At 44.9% G+C, this 21,494-nt stretch overlaps 1 protein-coding gene across 2 annotated transcripts in view; it reads right to left on the bottom strand.

Moving 5' to 3' along the window:
* PTPRN (protein tyrosine phosphatase receptor type N) overlaps positions 1-21,494 on the bottom strand; it is a 193,996-nt gene that overhangs the window by 79,407 nt on the left and 93,095 nt on the right. Inside the window, exons 10-11 of one of the 2 annotated variants that reach the window (XM_073634326.1) lie at positions 21,380-21,466; positions 5,878-5,957 (exon numbers count right to left, since the gene is read on the bottom strand). In XM_073634326.1, coding sequence (XP_073490427.1) covers positions 5,878-5,957; positions 21,380-21,466 — 167 coding nt within the window. The remainder of the gene's footprint in view (positions 1-5,877; positions 5,958-21,379; positions 21,467-21,494) is intronic. The other variant, XM_073634327.1, reaches the window with a different exon arrangement.

Here is a 21,494-nt window from a genome sequence, read left to right as displayed (position 1 = left end):
TAACATGACAAAATGTCAAAAATTTCAAGGGGGGGTATGAATACTTTTTCAAGGCACTGTTCTATAATGCAGCTTACAGGTCCTTAGATGTGGTGGCTGTGTTCGTTTTTCCTATTTAAAATTATTTTTCATTTCTACAAGTACAGAAAATACTTGTTGATCCTGCCAGGAATCCAGCATCCTTGTAACTTCCTGTGCACTGAACTGATACATCAAACAACATTCACAACCAGCAGCTTTCCCACTTATATTCTGTGAACTAAAAATCAACTCCCCTCTATGTAATGGAGATGAGGAGAGAGGAAGACGTTCTGTTGTCATAACACATGCTGTCCTAGGGTGACAACGCTGCTCCCCCATAAATACAGTGCAGTGAATGTTGTCACCCTAGCAAAGGAAGTGTGTTACTGGCAGAGTCACCAAGTCAAAACAAAGGAAAAAAAAAAAGCTTCTGAAAAGGAAAACTAATGCAGCCACCACATCTAAGGACTAGTAAGATAAAATATATAACATTTTTATTTTTGGGTTTAGATACTCTTTAACTAACAACAGTGTTATACTGCACCCACATTTTTATTTATCCTCCTAATTACTGCATTTTTTATTTTGAAAAACCAGAATAAAAGAAATGTACAGGTGTGGGTCTAACCAATTATTTTTTGCGCAATAATTCTTTGCGATCCAGGGCGTGGTAGGGGTGTGTCCTTTGCCAACATACTTTTTTTTTGTGTAAAAATCGTCCCTCTTACTCATCTCAGCAGATTGGGGGGTATGGTGGTGATGTCGTTGGCTCCCTACGGGAGCCGGTCAACTAGTATTTTTCGGGGAGGTCAGCCACAATGAAAGCCTACCTGTTTCTCCCAGTATAAGCTTCCTTTAAGGGCTAATTACAAATTCACAAGTTCAACAATTAAACATTTATGATGCCAATAAGCCTAACTGAATGTCACATCTTAAGAAAACAACTAAATTACCAACATCTAATCTATAAGTAGATATTTCAAATGGGTTTATCCCGATTGGAATTTATTCAGGATCAATACTCGGGAGTTATTAACAGTATTACCAAGATCAGTTTTACCACCCAGCTTTGTCAGTACAATTTACACATCTAATTATCTCATGCAAAGCTTGCCTGTTGCAGTGCCACCATGTGACCAATGTGGGGTACTGCACACTTCTGTACCTTTTCATATACTGTAGGTTTGTAAAAACTTTTAGAGTATGTTCTTGTATAAGAACTGTTTTTCCAGTTTTGCAGAGAATGTGGAAGGCTTCAACCCCCTGTCAGGTTTTTCCTGCTCTCCAAAACTCCCAGAGTTTTATCCTCACTTCCTGTCCTGCTAATTTAGTTGTGCTTAGTGCTTTGTCCGAATATTAGTTAGAATTGGGGCATTCGGCATGGACGAATGTGACAGCTTCCGTCTTTTAGTGGTTGTTAAGGAAGGAGCCAATGCTTGCAGCTGATGTGTCCTTAACAACCACCGACGTCACCCTGCCCATTCACTTATAAGTCCAGGAATCCCCGACCATGTAAGCAAATGGACAAGGAATGGAGCGGACTTCATCAAGGGGCTAAGTATGGTCATATTTGGACAACGATGTCACTTCTATCCTGGCTGTCAATGGTTGTTAAGGAAGCAGCGGCTGCTTGCACCTGCTGCATGCCTAGCAACCACTGACATCACCTGGCCCATTCACTGACATGGCCAGCAGGAATCCCCAGCCATGTAAGCAAATGGGCAGGGAGTGGAGCGGGTTACATCATTGGGCAAAGTGTGGCCATATATGAGAAATTATGTCACCGCTATCCTGGCTGTCAATGGCTGTTAAAGAAGCAGCAGCTGCTTACACCCGCTGCGTCCTTACCACCCACCAAGGTCAACTGGCCCATTCACTTACATGGCCAGGAATCCCTAGCCACATAAGCAAATGGGCAGGGAGAGGAGCGAGTTACATCATAGGGCTAAGTATGGCCATATTTGGGCAATGATGTCACCATTATCCTAGCTGTCAATGGTTGCTAAGGAAGCAGCGGCTGCTTGCACCCGATGCGTCCCTATCAACCACTGACGTCACCTGGCCCATTCACTTACATGACCAGGAATCACGGCCACATACAAGATTTTAGTAATAAATACAAGATTTTAGTAATACGAATGATATCATTAGCAGTAATCAGCATGGATCCATGAAGAATCGTTCTTGCCAAACCAATCTATTAACCTTCTATGAGGAGGTGAGTTGCCATCTAGATAAAGGAAGGCCCGTAGACGTGGTGTATCTGGATTTTGCAAAAGCATTTGACACAGTTCCCCATAAACGTTTACTGTACAAAATAAGGTGCGTTGGCATGGAGCATAGGGTGAGTACATGGATTGAAAACTGGCTACAAGGGCGTGTTCAGAGGGTGGTGATAAATGGGGAGTACTCAGAATGGTCAGGGGTGGGTAGTGGGGTTCCCCAGGGTTCTGTGCTGGGACCAATCCTATTTAATTTGTTCATAAACGATCTGGAGGATGGGATAAACAGTTCAATCTCTGTATTTGCAGACGATACTAAGCTAAGCAGGGCAATAACTTCTCCGCAGGATGTGGAAACCTTGCAAAAAGACCTGAACAAATTAATGGGGTGGGCGACTACATGGCAGATGAAGTTCAATGTAGAAAAATGTAAAATAATGCATTTGGGTGGCAAAAATATGAATGCAATCTATACACTGGGGGGAGAACCTCTGGGGGAATCTAGGATGGAAAAGGACCTGGGGGTCCTAGTAGATGATAGGCTCAGCAATGGCATGCAATGCCAAGCTGCTGCTAATAAAGCAAACAGAATATTGGCATTAAAAAGGGGATCAGCTCCAGAGATAAAACGATAATTCTCCCGCTCTACAAGACTCTGGTCCGGCCACACCTGGAGTATGCTGTCCAGTTCTGGGCACCAGTCCTCAGGAGGGATGTACTGGAAATGGAGCGAGTACAAAGAAGGGCAACAAAGCTAATAAAGGGTCTGGAGGATCTTAGTTATGAGGAAAGGTTGCAAGCACTGAACTTATTCTCTCTGGAGAAGAGACGCTTGAGAGGGGATATGATTTCAATTTACAAATACCGGACTGGTGACCCCACAATAGGGATAAAACTTTTTCGCAGAAGAGAGTTTAACAAGACTCGTGGCCACTCATTACAATTAGAAGAAAAGAGGTTTAACCTTAAACTACGTAGAGGGTTCTTTACTGTAAGAGCGGCAAGGATGTGGAATTCCCTTCCACAGGCGGTGGTCTCAGCGGGGAGCATTGATAGCTTCAAGAAACTATTAGATAATCACCTGAATGACCGCAACATACAGGGATATGTAATGAAATACTGACACATAATCACACACATGGGTTGGACTTGATGGACGTGTGTCTTTTTTCAACCTCACCTACTATGTAACTATGTAACTATAAGCAAATGGCGTAGAAAAGGAGCCATGGCCATATCTGAGTGATGATGTCACCACTATCCCCGCCCCTTCCTTTATATAGCTGATGACAGCTCAGGGAGGGAGCCGCCATTCAGCTAGTGTTACCATGCCTGGGTTGTCAAGTTTTGTTTTTTGTTTTTCCTGCTAGTCGTCATTGGCGGGCATTGTGACCGACAATGGATTTACAATGAGGGACATTTTTGGGGATTTTTTAATAAAGGACTTTTATTATTAAACGGGGCTTTCACATTCCGATAAACCCCCCACAACCACCAGGCAAGGGTTGTGGGGATGAGGCCCTTGTCCTTATCAACAAGGGGACAAGGTGCTTTGCTGGGGGATGGGGCACCCTGTTGAGGGCATAAGGCCTTTCGTCTTTCCTTCATGATGCATGCTTTCCCCCATCCCCCATCTTCCCTCATCCTGCCCAGGCCAATTTTCAGCTTTCAGCGCTGTCAAACTTTGAATGAGAATTGCGCGGTTTTATCATTTTTTTGGAGACACATAGAGCTTTCTTTTGGTGATTTTTAATCACCACTGGGTTTTTTATTTTTTGCTAAACACCTGACAAAAACCTGAAAATTTTGAAAAAAAAAACAAAAAAAAAACATTTTTCTTAGTTTCTCTTATAAAAAAAAATTTTGTAAATAACATTTTTTCTCCTTCACTGATGTGCGCTGATGAGCCTGCACTGATTGGCACTGATAGGCTGCACTAATGGGCACTGTTAGGCTGCACTGATGGGCACTAATGAGGTGGCACTGATGAGGCGGCACTGATAGGCTGCACTGATGGGCACTAATGATGAGGCGGCACTGATAGGCTGCACGGATGGGCACTAATGATGAGGCGGCACTGATAGGCTGCACTAATGGGCACTAATAGGCTGCACTGATGGGCACTAATGAGGTGGGACTGATGAGGCGGCACTGATTTGTGGCACTGATAGGCTGCACTGATGGGCACTATTGATGAGGCGGCACTGATAGGAGGCACTGATAGGCGGCAATGACGGGCACTGATAGGTGGCAATGATAGGCAGCAAAAACAGGCATCACAGATGGGCACTGTTGGGGCTGCACTGATGATCAGTGCCCTAATAATCAGTGTAAATGTCCCCTGTGTGGATTCGCTGGTTATCGCCTCTCCTCTCCTCGCACGCTGTCAGCATGAGGAGAAGAATGACGATATCCTGTTTACACTGTGATCAGCTGTGATTGGCTCTTTACCAAGATTTGTGATACAGGGGGCGGGTGAGAAGCGCGATCACGGGAAGACGTCATATGGATTTTCAGGGGGACACCATGCATTTATTTTTTTGTTATTTTGCGTGGAGTCCCCCCTAAAATTCATACCAGACTCAAAAGGTCTGGTATGCATTTTGTGGGGGACTCTATGCAATTTTTTTTTTCTTTCATGTGCTACAGTAAAAACGAAATTTACAAAGAAAAACAAAAATGTAAAAAACCATCAAAGTAAACATCCTCTCCAGAGTTTCCCTACAATACATAATAGACCATTAGGGTCTTCTATGTATTTTAGACGACCTTTAGGGTCTGTGTGCTGTTTTTAAAGCAGGAGGGAGAATGATAATTTGCCGTCAATTTAAAAATAATTTTTTCTTTGTAGATGTCAGTGCTAAAAAAAAAAAAAAAATCACTGCTCTCGGCTGCATTGACTTTTTCTTTAAAACATGCTACATTAGTACATATTCCCCAGGGCAGTGCCCCTCCCCCTTCAGCTATTTTTTTTACAACCCTTTGCCTATTAGCCCCGAAAATGGGCATTTGTAATTTGCTAGATTTGGGTTGGGCAGCCAAACTTCTTTGTCTTTGAAACCCCTGCCCAGGGAACTTCAGCTCATCACTATTCAAACCTATCAGAAAATGTTTTGGCTGGACATACCATGTAAGGAGGCCATGCACAGATATCTTATCAATACGGTCAAACTCAATGTTCAGGACAGTTGCATGGCCTTTGTAAAGGAAATGTGTAAGTTCTGTATATAATAGTATTCTATTTTGTATGTATTGCACACTGCCCTCACTGTGCACACGGCACTAATAATGTTTTCATTACATGTTTGCATTCTATCGAATCCTGAATAGAATTAGCCTGCCTATGTTACGCCCCTTGTTACTATAAAAGTACAATCGTAATGTGAATGTGATACCTACGTAATCATGTGTATAACAAACCTTTAATTGCGTCATATTAAAGCAGAAGAGTTACTTGGAAAGATGCGGAGTGTATCTTTTGTGTCTGTTCAGGAGTTATTATTAATTTGGAACCACTAATCAATATAAGGATAGGAGTTGCCTATCTTTAAATTTCCATTTCACCTTTGTAGGAGTGTGTATAGTCAGAATCACAGCTCTGTTGTTCTTTTCACCTTGTAATACTATCACCTACCTGCGCGGTTTGCGACGTCCGCCAAGGTCAAATTTTGGTGATTTTTTCGGATCCGGAAAGTCACGGCAGATCCAGCCACGCTGCAAGGGAAACAAAATGTTTGAGTGATATGGGACTCGCCAACAGAAGGTCGACTTCAATTAAGAACTTCATTATATCGGTTTCAGTTCTGAAATATTAACAAAATGGGCCAACAGACCTTTATGAATAGACGATGATGGGAGAAATAACACTGTAAAGGTCACGGCTGAATGCATTAAAATGCCAACCCTGCAGAACAAATATCATCTGCCTATCGGATGTACTGCCGCCTGCCCTGCACAGATCTGCCAGTTTCTGCAATTTATTCGGATATTTCTCTTCATAAAGACCCGACGGTAATGTTTAGTTCAATGTGTAACAGGAGTTTACGATTTCCAATTCCCTAAAGTCGAATTTTTTCATTTTGGATAGAGCAGGGAAGAAGTAAACCCCCATCAGCTTTTCTTTTTGCCATCTGTGTCAGCAGGAAGTGAGAGGAAATTGCTCTATATCAGTGGTCTCCAAAATGCTGCTCGCTGGTCGAATGCGGCCCTTTGCATGCCTTTGTCCGGCCCCTAGGGACTCCTTCCACCGAAACACGATTTCTTTCACTGATAATAATGATGGGGCGCTACTTCTCCCAACGGCACCAACGATAGGGCACTATTCCTCTCACTGACACCAACAATAGGGCACTATTCCTCCCACTGACACCAACAATGGGGCACTATTCCTCCCACTGATACCAACAATGGGGCACTATTCCTCCCACTGATACCAATGATGGGGCACTATTTCTCCCACTGACACCAACAATGGGGCACTATTCCTCCCACTGATACCAATGATGGGGCACTATTCCTCCCACTGACACCAACAATGGGGCACTATTCCTCTCACTGATACCAATGATGGGGCACTATTTCTCCCACTGACACCAATGATGGGGCACTATTCCTCCCAATGACACCAACAATGGGGCACTATTCCTCCCACTGACACCAACAATGGGGCACTATTCCTCCCACTGATACCAATGATGGGACACTATTCCTTCCACTGACACCAATGATGGGGCACTATTCTTTCCACTGACACCAATGATGGGATACTATTCCTCCTACTGACACCAATGATGGGGCACCATTCTTTCCACTAACACCAATGATCGGAACACTATTCTTCTCACCGACAACAATGATGGGACACTATTCTTCCCACCGACAGCAATGATGGGGCACTATTCTTCCCACTGACACCAACGATGGGGCACTATTCTTTCCACTAACACCAATGATGGGAACACTATTCTTCCCACCGACAGTAATGATGGGGCACTATTCTTCCCACTGACACCAATGATGGGGCACTATTCTTTCCACTAAAACCAATGATGGGATACTATTCCTCCCACCGACACCAATGATGGGGCACTATTATTTCCACTAACACCAATGATGGGATACTATTCCTCCCACCAACACCAAGGATGGGGCACTATTCCTCCCACTGACACCAATGATGGAGCATTTTTGCTTCCACTGACACTGATAGGGCATTATTCTTATCACTAATACATATTATGAAGCACAATTCCTCCCCCTACTAACCACAGGCACTATGCCCCACTTAAGTCTGAAGGACAGTAAATTGGCTCAAAGTCTGGAGACCCCTGCTCTAAAGTGAGAGAAACTCCCTTTTAGACAGTTGTCACCAGATTAATTGATCCCATTGGACAGTTTCCTGTCTATCCCTGTTCTAGGGAGTTTTGAATTTTAGGACACTGTGCCTCAGCTGATCCATTGGGGTTGATTTACTAAAACTGGAGAGTGCAAAATCTGGTGCAGCTCTGTATAGTAGCCAATCAGCTTCTAACTTCAGCTTGTTCAATTAAGCTTTGACAATAAAACCTGGAAGCTGATTGGTTTCTATGTAGAGCTGCACCAGATTTTACACTCTCCAGTTTTAGTAAATCAACCCCATTGTGTCTCATTTAAACTTCCTCCAACCATGATCTATTATGGAGTCGAATTCAGCACCTCAGTCATACATGTTCTAGCAACAAAAGCCTGGTGGGGTTTTAACCCTTCCCCACTTCATCCAAAAATAAAAAGAATGTTTTTGCTTTAGATACACTTTGAGCAGCCTGTATGATGGCATTCAAAATCCTTTGAACCCTCAGGAGGAACATCTACTGGTGAAAATAAAACTTCTCCATCTATGCTGGTCCCTCTAAATAAGTGTTATTGGCAGCTTACGATTCCTTATACTGCCTTTGCTAAATGTGATACTGTGCAGATCAGGTTGCTGGAAACATTTTCTTTTTGACTTATTTGCTCTTGGTGGGAACTCTGTGTTCTGATGGTCTGGAGCAGTGGTCTCCAAACTGTGGGTGGTAGGTCTGATGCGGTCTTTGACTGCCATTATCTGGCCCTTGGTGCACTATTCCTCCGTTGACACCAACAATCAGACATAATTTCTGTTATAAACAACGAAACACTATTCTTTCTAATGTGACCCAAACTAAATTTACAGGTGCTGCTCAAGGTTCCACCAGGTCCTCTTATTTAGCGACCACTTGCAGTGCAGACAAGGACAGAACTCGTCCCAGCTCTAGACATCAAATGGGAAAGGGAAAAGTCCTGGAAGTCGCACATCTCTGCAAAACTCCCCCCGTATGAAGGTATATGACAGCCTCAGCCTGGGCTCCAACCAGGCCACGCCCCCAATGCATTTCACTCCGCCCATGGAGCTTAGTCATTGAGAACCTAATTTCAGTGGGTGGCGTGACACGTTGGGGGCATGGCCTGGTTGGAGCCCAGGCTCAGGCTGTCATACAACTTCTTACTGGGTTTTGAAGTCATGTGCGACTTTCAGGAATTTTCCATTAGAATATTCTTCCTAATGATATAAAAAACGGGGCACTATTCCTCCCACTGACACCAACGATGGAGCACTATTCCTTCCACTGACACCAATGAGAGGGCACTATTCCTTCCACTGACACCAACAATGGAGCACTATTCCTTCCACTGACACCAATGAGAGGGCACTATTGATCTTTTATTAAAAAGAATCAAGCAACCAATTTTATACAAAAGTAAAAAACAAAACCATAGTACAAAACTTCAACAGAAATCCAAGGAATACACATCCATGTTCAGAATATATACAATATATACATAATCCACTACCAAAATTATTTACATAAAGCAGCAGAGAGGGCCTAAGAGGCACAACCCATCACCTATGTACGCAGCCATTTATCAAAAATTAATCCCAAAAAAAATAATAATCTAGGGTGATAAGAGACAGACAGCCACACCCGGGAAAGAGACTCCTGGCAGTCAGGGAGGCTTGAAACCCCTCCACGCCTTCAACCAAGCCCCCTGACTCCGCTTGTCTCTCTCAAGTACCCGAATCTTCTCCACCTCATGCAGAATGTCATACACCACCACCTGAACAGGAAGGATTTTATGCCGAATGCTGACCTGACACCGTGCGTTCCAAGTGAAATAACGGACTACTAGGCTAACTAGAAAAAGTGTATCTAAACAAAAACCACCACCAGTATTGAATGCTCCGTACACCCACTCAGCATAACCCAGCCTGGAGAGGAAAGGGACACCAAGGGCCCGCCCCACCTGTTTGTACACCTCTATGTTAAAGGGGCAATGAAGCAGAAAATGGTCCATAGTCTCCTCCTCACCTGCACACTCCTCCCGAGGACAGCTACGATCCACCCCACTGCGGAATTTCAAATTGCCCCTAACATAGAGCCTCCCATGGAAGCACAACCAGGCCAGATCCCTGAATTTAGGGGGTACTCTGTCCAAATTAATAAGTCTTAACCCTGCCCTCAAAACTGGGCCTGGGCAATCCCTTAAGGCCAATGGGTCATGAAAGACTTCGCTCAAGACTCGGCTCATAAGGACTTTCCTCGGAACCGATCTGAGATCTTCAGCCGACAATCGCCACTGCCGTAGTAACTTCAGGCACGGAGCGACATAGGCTGGTAGCTGACCACGATGACCCCTGAGATTCTTCACTTGGCCACCTTCTACCCAAAGTCGTAGAAAAGGCCTAAACCAAGATCTAAAAATGCCTGCCCATCCAGGAGGTTCCACTGCAAGCATATTACCAATATTAAACTTGAGAAAAAGCAGTGAAAAGAAAAGAACTGGGTTGACCATACCTAAGCCACCCTCCCTTCTGGATAGATAGGTGACATTCCTCTTGATGGGGTTCAGTCTGTTCCCCCACAACATCTGGAAGAACACACTACTGACCCTAGCATAGAGAGACACTGGCAAGATGCAGACAAAGCTGACATACAAGAAGATCGGAATCAGGTAAGTCTTAATCAGATCAACCCTTTCCCTCATAGATAACTTCCATCTCTTCCAGCTGACCACCTTAGTATTGGCAATTTCCAGTCTGCCTTCTCAGTTTTTGAGGCCATAATCGCCAGGTCCAAATTCAATGCCTAGAATCTTAATTCTTTCCTGGGGCACTGGAAAGGTGTCCGGGAGATCAAAACCCTCACCTTCCTTTCCCATCCAGAAAACTTCAGTCTTTTCCTGATTGATCTTGGAGCCTGATGCTTCAGAATACCGTGATGTCAGAGAGACCACCTCCTCTGCTTCATCCGCCCCAGTGACAATCACGGACACATCGTCCGCATAGGCAACAACCCTCAAAGGCGGCTCACCTGGGAGCCCCACTGGCACCCCACACAACATGCCGCTCTCTAGCCTCCTGATGAAGGGGTCGATTGCAAACACATAGAGCAGGGGACTCAGGGGACAACCCTGGCGCACCCCGGAGCCAACCTCAAAGGACTGCCCAACCCAACCATTAACAAGAGGAAAGCTTTCTGCCCCCTTATACAAGACTTTTAACCAATTGACAAAACCACCCGGCAGACCGTACTTACTAAGGAGCAACCACAGGTACTCATGGTTAACACGATCAAAAGCTTTTGCCTGATCCAATGTCAGCAAATACTTTCCCCAGCCTGCAGCCCTGCATCGCTCCAAGGCCTCCCGGACAGCTAAAACTGCTGTGAAGGTGCACCTACCCTAGACCGAACAGTGCTGATGGCGAGAAAGCAAAGACTCTGCTACTGACGATAGGTGCCAGAAAATGATCTTTGCCAGTATCTTTCTATCGACATTAAGAAGGCTGATGGGGTGCCAATTCTCAATCATCGAAGGATCTTTACCCTTTGAAAGAAGAATCACAGCTGAGTGCCTCATGGAAGGGGGAAGTACCCCTTCTGCAAGGCAACTGTTAAAAACCTCTACCAAATGTGGGGCCAGAATAGGCTTAAAAGCTTTGTAAAACTCACTCTCCTCTGTCAAATTCATCAATGGGACATCTTCATCATTTAGACCTGGAGTAGAGTCCAAAAAGCTTTCCATCTTGTCACGGTCGAGCTCTTTCCTCCCAAGAAGGTCAGCATAAAAGGACCTCACGACCTCCAGAATCCCTGACCTGGACTTTGTCAAGGAACCTGTACTGTCCTTAAGGCCAACGACCGTTTTAACAGCTACACCTTGTTTGCAGTTCTGGTAAGGGTCAGGCGAGTGGTACTTCCCATAGTCCCTCTCCAGAACCAAAGAGGCATGCCGGTCATATTGACACTTCCTGAGAAGGAGTTTCACTTCAGAGATTGCCCCAGGATCTCCTCCTCTCGAGACAAGAATATCCAGCTTCCTCTGTAAACGTTGGTAGGTCATGTATTTATTAAATTGCTTTCTATTGGCTAGGCCCCTGAAGAATCCAGCAATCCTCTTTTTGGTCAGCTCCCACCACTCAGCCTTGCTGCTACAAAAGTCCAGGATGGTCACCTGTGCCTGAAAGAATTCCTCAAAGGATTGTCTAACATGTTCTTCCTTGAGTAGAGTCGAATTCAATCTCCAGATGCCCTTACCCCTCTGAGGGGCGTCTGAAGCATTCAGGACCACAGATAGCATACAGTGATCAGAGAACTCTACTGCCTGCACCACTGGGGGTGAGAAAGCAGAGGTCTCCTTCAAAAAAAAACCTATCTATTCTACTCTGACTATTACCTCGATGAAAGGTGAACCCAGTGTCATCCAGGAGGTGCTTAATGTGCACATCCACAAGACCAGCATCCCTAACCATACTATTTAAAAAAACGCTATCATATCCCAGCCTGTCCTTGAAGTCCTTCCTGTCCTTGGGCCTAGTTACTGTATTAAAGTCACCTCCAAAGACCACTTGCCGGGATGTAAAAAGAAATGGCTTGATCCTTGTAAAAAGGCATTTCCTGTCCCACTTTGTGTGCGGCCCATAAACATTAATTAGGTGCAGGTCCTGCCCTCCCACAAGGACGTCTAAGACCATACATCTCCCAATCTCCACCTCAATAACCCGCCGGACAGTTACCATGCCGGTTTTAAACAACACCGCCACACCGCCGTAAGGCTCGGCCGCAAGAGACCAGTAAGATGGACCATACCTCCACTCTCTCTTGGCCATATGAATATCTGCCAAGGAGGTGAGCCTAGTCTCTTGCAAAAATAAAATTTCAGCATCTAATTGGCTGAACAAAAAGAAGGCCATAGAACGAGCTCTTACTGACTTAATGCTGGCGACATTTATTGTCACCACTTTTAACGGAGGGGGAACCGCCATTTGGGTTATTGGGTGGATTGCTTCTTAGCTCCCCTCTGCTGCTCATCACCAGATGCCTCTCTCTTTCTTGAGGCCGCCTCAAACTCCATTTCGGAATCAGAACTTCGCCCTGAAAAAGCTCCAGATGAAGAGATATCCCAATTAGAGGACCTATAACGGTTGGAGACAGGCACTGGAGCCTGTTCCGCCCTCACCACCTGCTTCTTCCGCTTCCCAACCTTCCTTCTCTCCTCCAGGTACTGCAGGTCAGCTTCAGAGATGCCCTCATCTGTTACTTTTTTCTGTGAAGTCTTTCCACAAGACTTCTTTACAGAGGAAGAAGCAACCTTTTTAGTACATGTTACCACTCCTGGTGGGGGGGGTGCTCCCTTTGAGTCAGACTTAGGAGGGGTAGACTCCTGGGGGGGAACTGACTCGGGGGGCACAGACTTGGAAGGTTCTGACACATGAGGAGAGGGTACAGTAGGCTGGGGGGAGACAGATACAGATACAGAAGGAATACTTACAGATACAGGAGGGGTGGCCACAGGAACTGGAGAGGGATCCTGAGCAGGACCAGGGGAGTCAGTCACCGCAGAGGAGGATGGTACACCAGGGGCCTCACCCTCCATCCTGTCCAGCCTTGACATGTCATCAATTACCTCCTTCTCTATATTGTGCCAGGCTTCAGGACATCTGCTGTAGGGGTGGCCAAGGCGCAGGCACAGGTTGCACCTGATCATCTCGGTGCAGTCCTTGGCCATATGACACTGACCCCGACACACTGAACATATCAAGGCTGAACAGGAGGAACTCAAATGCCCCTTTTCTCCACAGCGGTGACACAGCTTCGGCTGACCAGGGTAGAAAATAGTCATCCTATCCCTCCCTATAAAAGCTGAGGAGGGCAGGTGACGGACAACATTCCCATCCCTGGCCAACCTGACTGTAACCGACCAACCCCCAGTCCAGATGTTACGCTCATCAAGGATTTTGCTGGGCTTAGTCAATACCTCACCATAATTCTTTAACCAGACCTCTAAATCTCGAGCAGGAACAGTCTCATTAGTGAGAATAATTGCGATTTTTTTCACTGTAGACCTTTGTGAAACCACCAATGGGGCCAGACCTTCCCATTCGGGTCTTGACCTGCACCGAGCCTCATATCTCTCCCAGAACAGGTCAAGACCCTCTGGCCTGGTGAAACTAATAGTATATTCCCGGCTCCCAGCAACATGTATTAGGGCATACAGATCGTTTGCCCCAAAACCCATCTCCAAAATCATGTCCACCACCACACGCCGTGCTGGAGGGATTGCACCACCTTCCCATTTAAGAATCACTACATTTCGTCTCGGACCCCCAGCAGAAACCAGAGACCCAAGACCAGATCCTGGGGTGCTCAAGGTGGTAGGTCGCAGGGGGAAAACCCTCTTGGGGGCGGAGCTACCAGGAGCAGAGCGTACCACCTGGGCAAATGTAGGCTTATCAGGGCCAAGGCCCCACACTGATGTAACATTAGTCTGTACATTACAATTATTATTATTATCTGCTGGAATGGAGTTGGTAGGACTGTCCATCACACTTGTGCTGGGAAGATTCTTATCAGTCACACAAATATTCACATTCCCATCAGGAATAGTCACAGTTTCTGATGTAATACCAGCTGTCTCCTGAAGCTGTGCTGTAGAGTCCTCAGCAGCTGTGGGGCAAACAACTTTAGACTCAGCTAAAGGGGGGTTAATTGGTTCTGTTGAATCTTGTAGTTCCTCTGCAGGAATGTCATTTTTTAAATGCATTTTTTGCTGCACTGCAGCATCAGCAGGCACAGCATTGCCACACATAGGACTAGCAGCCTGATTGTCACTGGGCACATTGTCAGTATCAGTCACAGTGTTCACAAAAACAGTTTTATGCACCACATGAGGCTTGACAGGCTTTACCTTGTCAGGCACATTATCTGTAATGTCCTCCTCATGAAATACCAACTGATCACCCCGCATAGGAGACTCCATTGCTTGGATTACCCTGAGCATGCCTCCTGAGTCCTGGGAAGGCATGGGGCTGCTTACCTCTCCCTGAGGGGGCAGGGGGTCTGAACTGGGGGTCTCCTCCTCCACCTCCATTTTTGTCATCCTGGCAAACCTTCGGTCATTGCAGAATTTTTCCTTAAAGGGCCCATCTCTGCCTTCCATCATGGCCACAATGGTCTCCTGGTGTTCAACCCGGACCTTGGCCAGTTGGATCTCCGGATCCATGGACCCACGTCTCTGGCTATGCAAGCCCTCACGCTGTCTTCTCAAGCGCTTTACCTCCGCTCTCAGTTTATAGAGCTTGTCTCTCTCCCTATTCAGGACCTTAATCCCGGCCACCACTCGCTCCTGAATTGCCTCTGAGCCTTCATTCTCACCAGGGGCAGAGAGATCACAAGCCATGGTTTGCACAGGGGCAGGCATGTCACCTGATGGCCCAGGAGATGGCTTGGAGCCTCCAGCAGGAGAGGCCCTGCTGGCCTCCATGGCTTCCCCAGAAAGGAGCCAGGAGAGCTGGGAGAGATTTCCTCACCACTCCCCTCTCACACGGATCACCTGCAGCAGCTCCAGACAGCTTCCTCCTGACACACCTGTGCTCCAATGATGGGTGGGGCACTATTCCTCCCACTGACACCAATGAGAGGGCACTAGTCCTTCAACTGACACCAACGATGGAGCACTATTTCTCCCACTGACACCAACGATGGAGCACTATTCCCTCCACTGACACCAATGAGAGGACACTATTCCTCCCACTGACATTAATGGTAGGGCACTATTCCTTCCACCGACACCAACAATGGGCCACTATTCCTCCCAGTGATACCAACAATGGGGCATTATTCCTTCCATTAATACCAACCATGGGGCATTATTCCTCCTCCTACTGACCATGGGTGCTAGATAGTTTTTTTACTCTTACTGACCATCAAGCTTGGGACATTGTTTGCTCCCATTGATGGTGGGACAGCTTCTACTCCAACTGGCCACCGTACGACACCCCTAAAGTCTGAAGGAATGTAAAGTGGCCCTTTGTTTAGAAAGATTGGAGACTCCTGGTCTAGAGGAATGTGATATTTGAAGTGGTTGAAAACCCTTTAAAACACCCAGTGAAGTGACTGGCCTCAGGTGATACACAGAGATGAAACAAATCCTCCTGCATAAGTTATACCTGTTTAACTGCCGTCTTCTCTTCTCTACAGCCATTTAAAGTGCTGAATTTATAAAGCTTGTCTGAGAGTTCAGAAAAAAGGGGGGCGGAGAGCTGAAGTTACACTCTGCAGAGCTCAGTGAGAGCGGATTGGGGAAGGGAAGGGATACACCCCCCTCCACACAGCTCACAGGAACAGCTGTCAATCAGCTGGAGCTCCCTCCCCTCTCGCATTTTTGTCTTGATGTCAGGAAAACTTGCCAGAAGTGACTCATGCAGATAGCAAAGCAACAAGGCAGCAGACAGAAATGACACTTAGTGCTCTTAATTGAGACAAGTACACACTATGTCATGACTTTGTCTTAACCAAATTGTGAGAGCAATGGATTTCTCCTTACTATTGAAAGAAATGGAAAAGGAATATCTGTGAAGAAACAGCTTTCTTGTTATACTTTTGGAATTTTGTTTTTCTCACTGACTCAAGTAAGGATTATCCTTCCTATAGGAAGAATGACAATCTTGTTTGGGCATTCATTTATTTCCCTGGGGAGTGGTCCTGATGGAAGAACCTGTGCATGCTGGAGAGGGGGCAGACACCTGTTAAGATTTTGGGCTCTGAAGGTGGTGCAAGTAAATATGGATCTTTTAGGCTGGTTGCTACTCTAAATCATGGTGGTGATGGTGACAGGGAAGATATCAACACTCACAGATCCCACCATGGTTTACTGGGGACTGTGAGTCCCTGTGTTGGGTCAATCAGGAGCAACAGTGAAGATTACTTGTGAACCCTCCAACGCCCTTGGAAATCTACCATTTCTTCACCCTGGACATGGTGAGATTGAAGGTTCGGAGCTCCCCCTGTGACCTGGCTGGATTGGAGAGCCCTTTGTTCTAGTGAAAGGTCTCAGACTGACCAAAACTGAAGAAGACAGGTGTCCTGTACCCTGAGGGGTTAACCACTCAGCAGAAAGTAACCGCACCTTAAAAGATTAAGCCTTGAAACCTACCATTCCACTATCCAATTTGATTGCCTTAGTGGTCAGGAAGAGGGAGCCTCCAGCTAGGTGTAGCGATTTATTAGAAAGAAAATAAAAATGCACTCACTAGTTAAAAGTGGATCAAGGCTCGTCATAAACCCATATAGACTTTCAAAAGATCAATTTGAGGCTGTAGAGCTCGGCACCATCACCCAGCCAAGAGAGGTGCTGATTGGAGGCGCAGCCATCTTGCTACACATGGAAGCCTCTGCTGCCTATGTTTCCAGCCTGAAGCTTGACAGTTGTACTTCCACCAAGAACTCTGCTTCGGTCAGCCACTTACCTGTCGAGCTCTGCAGCCTCAAGGTGATCCTATGGAGGTCTACAGTGCCTTGAAAAAGTATTCATACCCCTTGAAATTTTCCACATTTGTCATGTTACAACCAAAAACGGAAATGTATTTTATTGGGATTTTATGTGATAGACCAACACAAAGTGGCACATAATTGTGAAGTGGAAGGAAAATGCTAAATGGTTTTCAAAATTTATTTACAAATAATTATCTGAAAAGTGTGGTGTGCATTTGTGTCCAGCCCCCCTGAGTCAACTTTCGCTGCAATTACAGTTGCAGGTCTTTTTGGGGATGTCTCTACCAGCTTTGCACATCTAGAGAGTGACTTTTTTGCCCATTCATTTTCTTTAGTGGTCAGGAAGGGCCGGCTTACTGGACAAGGTGATGGCAGTTGGTGGAGCTTAGCCATGAACTTAGAAAAAGTCATGCCCTAGTAAAAAGGTGAAACCAAATTAGAGTGGGGCACTGGATAGGTCTTTCTGGCTAAAATTAGCAGGCATATTGTGGTGTCTGTCTGGTATGACAGATATGGTTACATTTATATATATATATATATATATATATATATATATATATATATATATATATATATATATATATATATATATATATATATATATATATATAATGGAGTAAAGGTTCACTTTAAAAGGTGACTGTACAATGTAAAAAGCAAGACTGTGATAGGCAGCTAAAATGCAACTCATCAGTACTGTTGCAGTGTTAATATCTTCCTTTTATTGTCAGTAGGGACAGACAGAGCCATTGGAAAGGAGAAGGAGGCCAGGCCGGTGTCAGTCTAGCTAGTCAGGGCCACATTTACCATTAGGCAAAAAAAAGCCTGTGCCTGTAGGCAACAGATATAAAGGTGAAGTTTTTCCCTTAAATTATGGGAATTAATTGGTTACACATTTTTCACAATATACAGTGGGTATAGAAAAGAATAGCTGTTTTATCCTGCTGTATTTGGTCAGTGCAACTTCTAACATCCAAGTGAAAGATATAACACCAACGTTTCAGAAAAAAAATAAAAACAAATTCAAAGACAGAGTTTAAAAAAGGATCATTCCCATTATGTCAGTATTTTGTTGAACCACCTTTTGCTTTAATTCCAGCCTTTTGTCTGTTGGGATACGTCTCTACCAACTTTGCACATCTAGACTTTGCAATATTTACCCACTCTTCTTTGCAGAACTGCTCAAGTTCACTTACATTTGATGGTGACCATTTGTGGACTTCAGTCTACAAGTCATTCCACAGATTTTCAATGGGGTTTAAGTCTGGGCTCTGACTAGGCCATGCAAGGAAATTCACCTTTGTCTCCTTCAACGACTGTGTGCTCATTTTTGCTGTGTGCTCTGGTCATTGTCATGTTGGAAGGTAAACCTTCTTCCCATTGACAACTTTCTGGCAGAGGGCAGCAGATTTTCCTCAAGAATTTGATGGTATTTTGCCCCACCCATTTTCCTTCTATCCTGACAAGTCTCTGTTATTGAAGTAAAAATGAATGGGGCAAAATACCATCAAACTCTTGAAGAAAATCTGCTGCCCTTTGCCAGAAGGTTGTCAATGGGTATAAGGTTTAGCTTTCAACATGACAATGACCCAAAGCACACAGCAAAAATGACCACACAGTGATTGAAGGAGAAAAAGGTGAATGTCCCTGCATGGCCTCGTCAGAGCCCAGACTTAAACCTCATTGAAAACCTGTGGAATGATTTGAAAACTAAAGTCCACAAATGAACACCATCAAATTTAACTGAACTTGAGAAGTTCTGCAAAGAAGAGCGGGCAAATATTGCAATGTTTAGATGTGCAAAGTTAGTAAAGACATATCCCAACAGACTAAAGGCTGTCATTAAAGCAAAAAGTGGTCCAATAAAATACTGACATACAAGGGTGATCCTTTTTCCAACTCAGTGATTCTGTCTTTGAATTTTTTTTTTTTTTTTTTTGGAAAAGTTGGTGCTTTGCTAAACAAATATCCACTAGCTTTGGTCAACAGATTTAGCCTCCCTTGCCTCCTCCAGTGCCTTACTATTGGCCTATTATTGTAAGGAGTGGCCTTACTAACCAGTAGCAAGGTAGAAAGAAAGAGTGCCAGAGCCATGAGAGTTGGTTTCTTTATATACTGTATATCAGAGCACAGTTGTCCCCCTTTCTGCAGTAAAGTCCACCCCACCTCCATTTTGTAAACTGACCAGCATCCCAGACCAGTGGGATATCCCATCAGACAAGGGGTGACACACAAGTAGTCATAGCAGGTGGAGCGCAAATGGTTATGCCATTTATTCATATTGCAGTTACCCATTTTCTGGGGAACACTGGACTAAACCACTCTTCAGAGCTTCTGGAGCACTCTTTAAGGAAGGAAAACTGCATGCTACTGGAAGTGCCTGTTGTTTAGTGTAAGGGGCAGTTGCATAAGCTAATGGTAACCACCGGTTTAGTTTAAGTTAAAGCTTAACCTCAGCCAAAACATTTGTTTTAGTTTTGGATAGCTCAAAGAAGGGTTAAAACCTCTGATAGATTTTAAATGTGAATGTTTGGAAGAACAAAAGCTGAAGATCCTTCTTCAGAAGAAGGATCCAGGTTACACCTGAATCTTCTAAAACCCTTGCAAGTTTACCATTTCTTCATACCAAACTGCACCTTAAGTCCTGATGAGGGGTACAAACCCCTGAAACATGTTGGATTTTTTATCTTGGATTATGCGGGTGTGGTATTCCTGTTTCATTCAAATATCCAGATCTTGGTCAAGGCACCTTTGAAGGCCCCTACGTGTCTAAGAAAGGCTTAACCTGAGCCACTGCACTCTACAAGGTGGGATCCAGTGCCTCTCATGTTAAATGTTGTCTGTGTCTCCGCTGAGATTTCTCTTTCTTTACCTGGACCGGTTGTAAGCGGATATCTCCGGAGTGGGGGCAAAGATAGAAATAAAATCTTTAGAGATGTTCTAAACTTGTTTTACATCCACGCAATATAAAGTTGAAAGGGATTATACTTTCTTCACACTCTTTCCAAAACTAAAAAAAAAAATTGTTGGGAGTTGGGTTTTAAGTGAATAGGCAAACGCACCCAAAAGTATAAAGATCAAATCTAAACATACATTTTGTCTGTGAAGCTTCTCATTTATCCAGGTCACTGTTAAGCTACTAGTAGTTAGCCACATCCAACTTGACTGTAATGTTCAACTATTCATTCCAAATAGTTTCTTCAGTTCTAATGGTTGTTAGGAACATACCCAGCATTGTTAACCACATGGTAAAACCAACATCTGCCTTAACACATTTTTATGGGGTTTGGTTTAAAGTGGAACTTCACCCAAAAGGGGAAGTTACACTGTTCCTCCTCATTCCCCCCTCTGTCAAATTTAACAGGTTTTGACAGGTACCCGCTCCCACCTCTGCTCTGACCATCTAGGCCAGGGGTCTCCAAAATTTCTAAAGAAAGGGCCAGTTTACTGTCCTTCAGGCTTTAGGGGGGGGCAGACTGTTTTCAGTGGGAGTAAACAATATCAACAATCTTTGGTATCGGGGGGGAAAATAATTGGTGTCCATGGAAGGAATTATGCCCCATCGTTGGTGTAATTGAAGGAATAATGCGCCATTGTTGGTGTCATTGAAGGAATAATGCGCCATTGTTGGTGTCAGTGGCAAGTATTATGCCCCATTGTTGGTGTTAGGAGCACGAATAATGCCTCAAGGGCCGGATAAAGGCAAGCCAAGGGCCCCAGTTTGGAGACTCCCTGCAGCCTCTTGGGACACATCACAGCTTCCAAGAGACTGTGGGACCATTCACAAGGTGCAGCGTGGATAACGCATGCATGGTGAGGAAGCGGCTGTGAAGCTGCAAGCAGTCACAAACGGCTGCCCACAGTTATGATGTCGGCGCCAGCACCCAAGAGCGGTGAAGAAACCCAGTCGGCAGAGCATGACACTGGATCTCTGGACAGGTGGCTTCTTTTTTTAAAAGTCAGCAGCTACCGTTTTTGTAGTTGCTGACTTTTAATTTTCACACAGGGGACTGAAGAACCACTTCAAGATGACGGAGATACTAGGGTTTGTTCCTGATGCTCATTACAACTGAAGGAGCTGCTTCAATAAGCAGCAAAACATCTTCAACATTACAGAAAAGGTGTAGCTGAATGTCATTAACTACTACTAGCTACAACTACAATCAAGTGCATCAGATTATCTTCTAATCTAGAGCTGCACTGCTTGGTACTTTGTTTCATTAGATTTATCACTGTACTTGTACTGTTGCTGTGAGTATTAGATGTTCATAGTCTATATGTAGGCACCTTGAGTATGTTGGTCTTCCTCACCTGATGTTGATGAAGCTGGAAGTGGACAGATGGACTCGCTGGGCCAGGATTTCCAACAGACGAACCCCATTTATCAGGCTCAGTGGCCTACGGAGAAAGGCAGAGGGGTAAGCCC

The sequence above is a fragment of the Aquarana catesbeiana genome, linkage group LG06, assembly GCF_042186555.1.
Source record: "Aquarana catesbeiana isolate 2022-GZ linkage group LG06, ASM4218655v1, whole genome shotgun sequence".
In the NCBI taxonomy this organism is placed as follows: Eukaryota; Metazoa; Chordata; class Amphibia; order Anura; family Ranidae; genus Aquarana; species Aquarana catesbeiana.
Note: the sequence above shows the minus strand (reverse complement) of the source record. Positions and strands in the feature narration are given on the sequence as shown.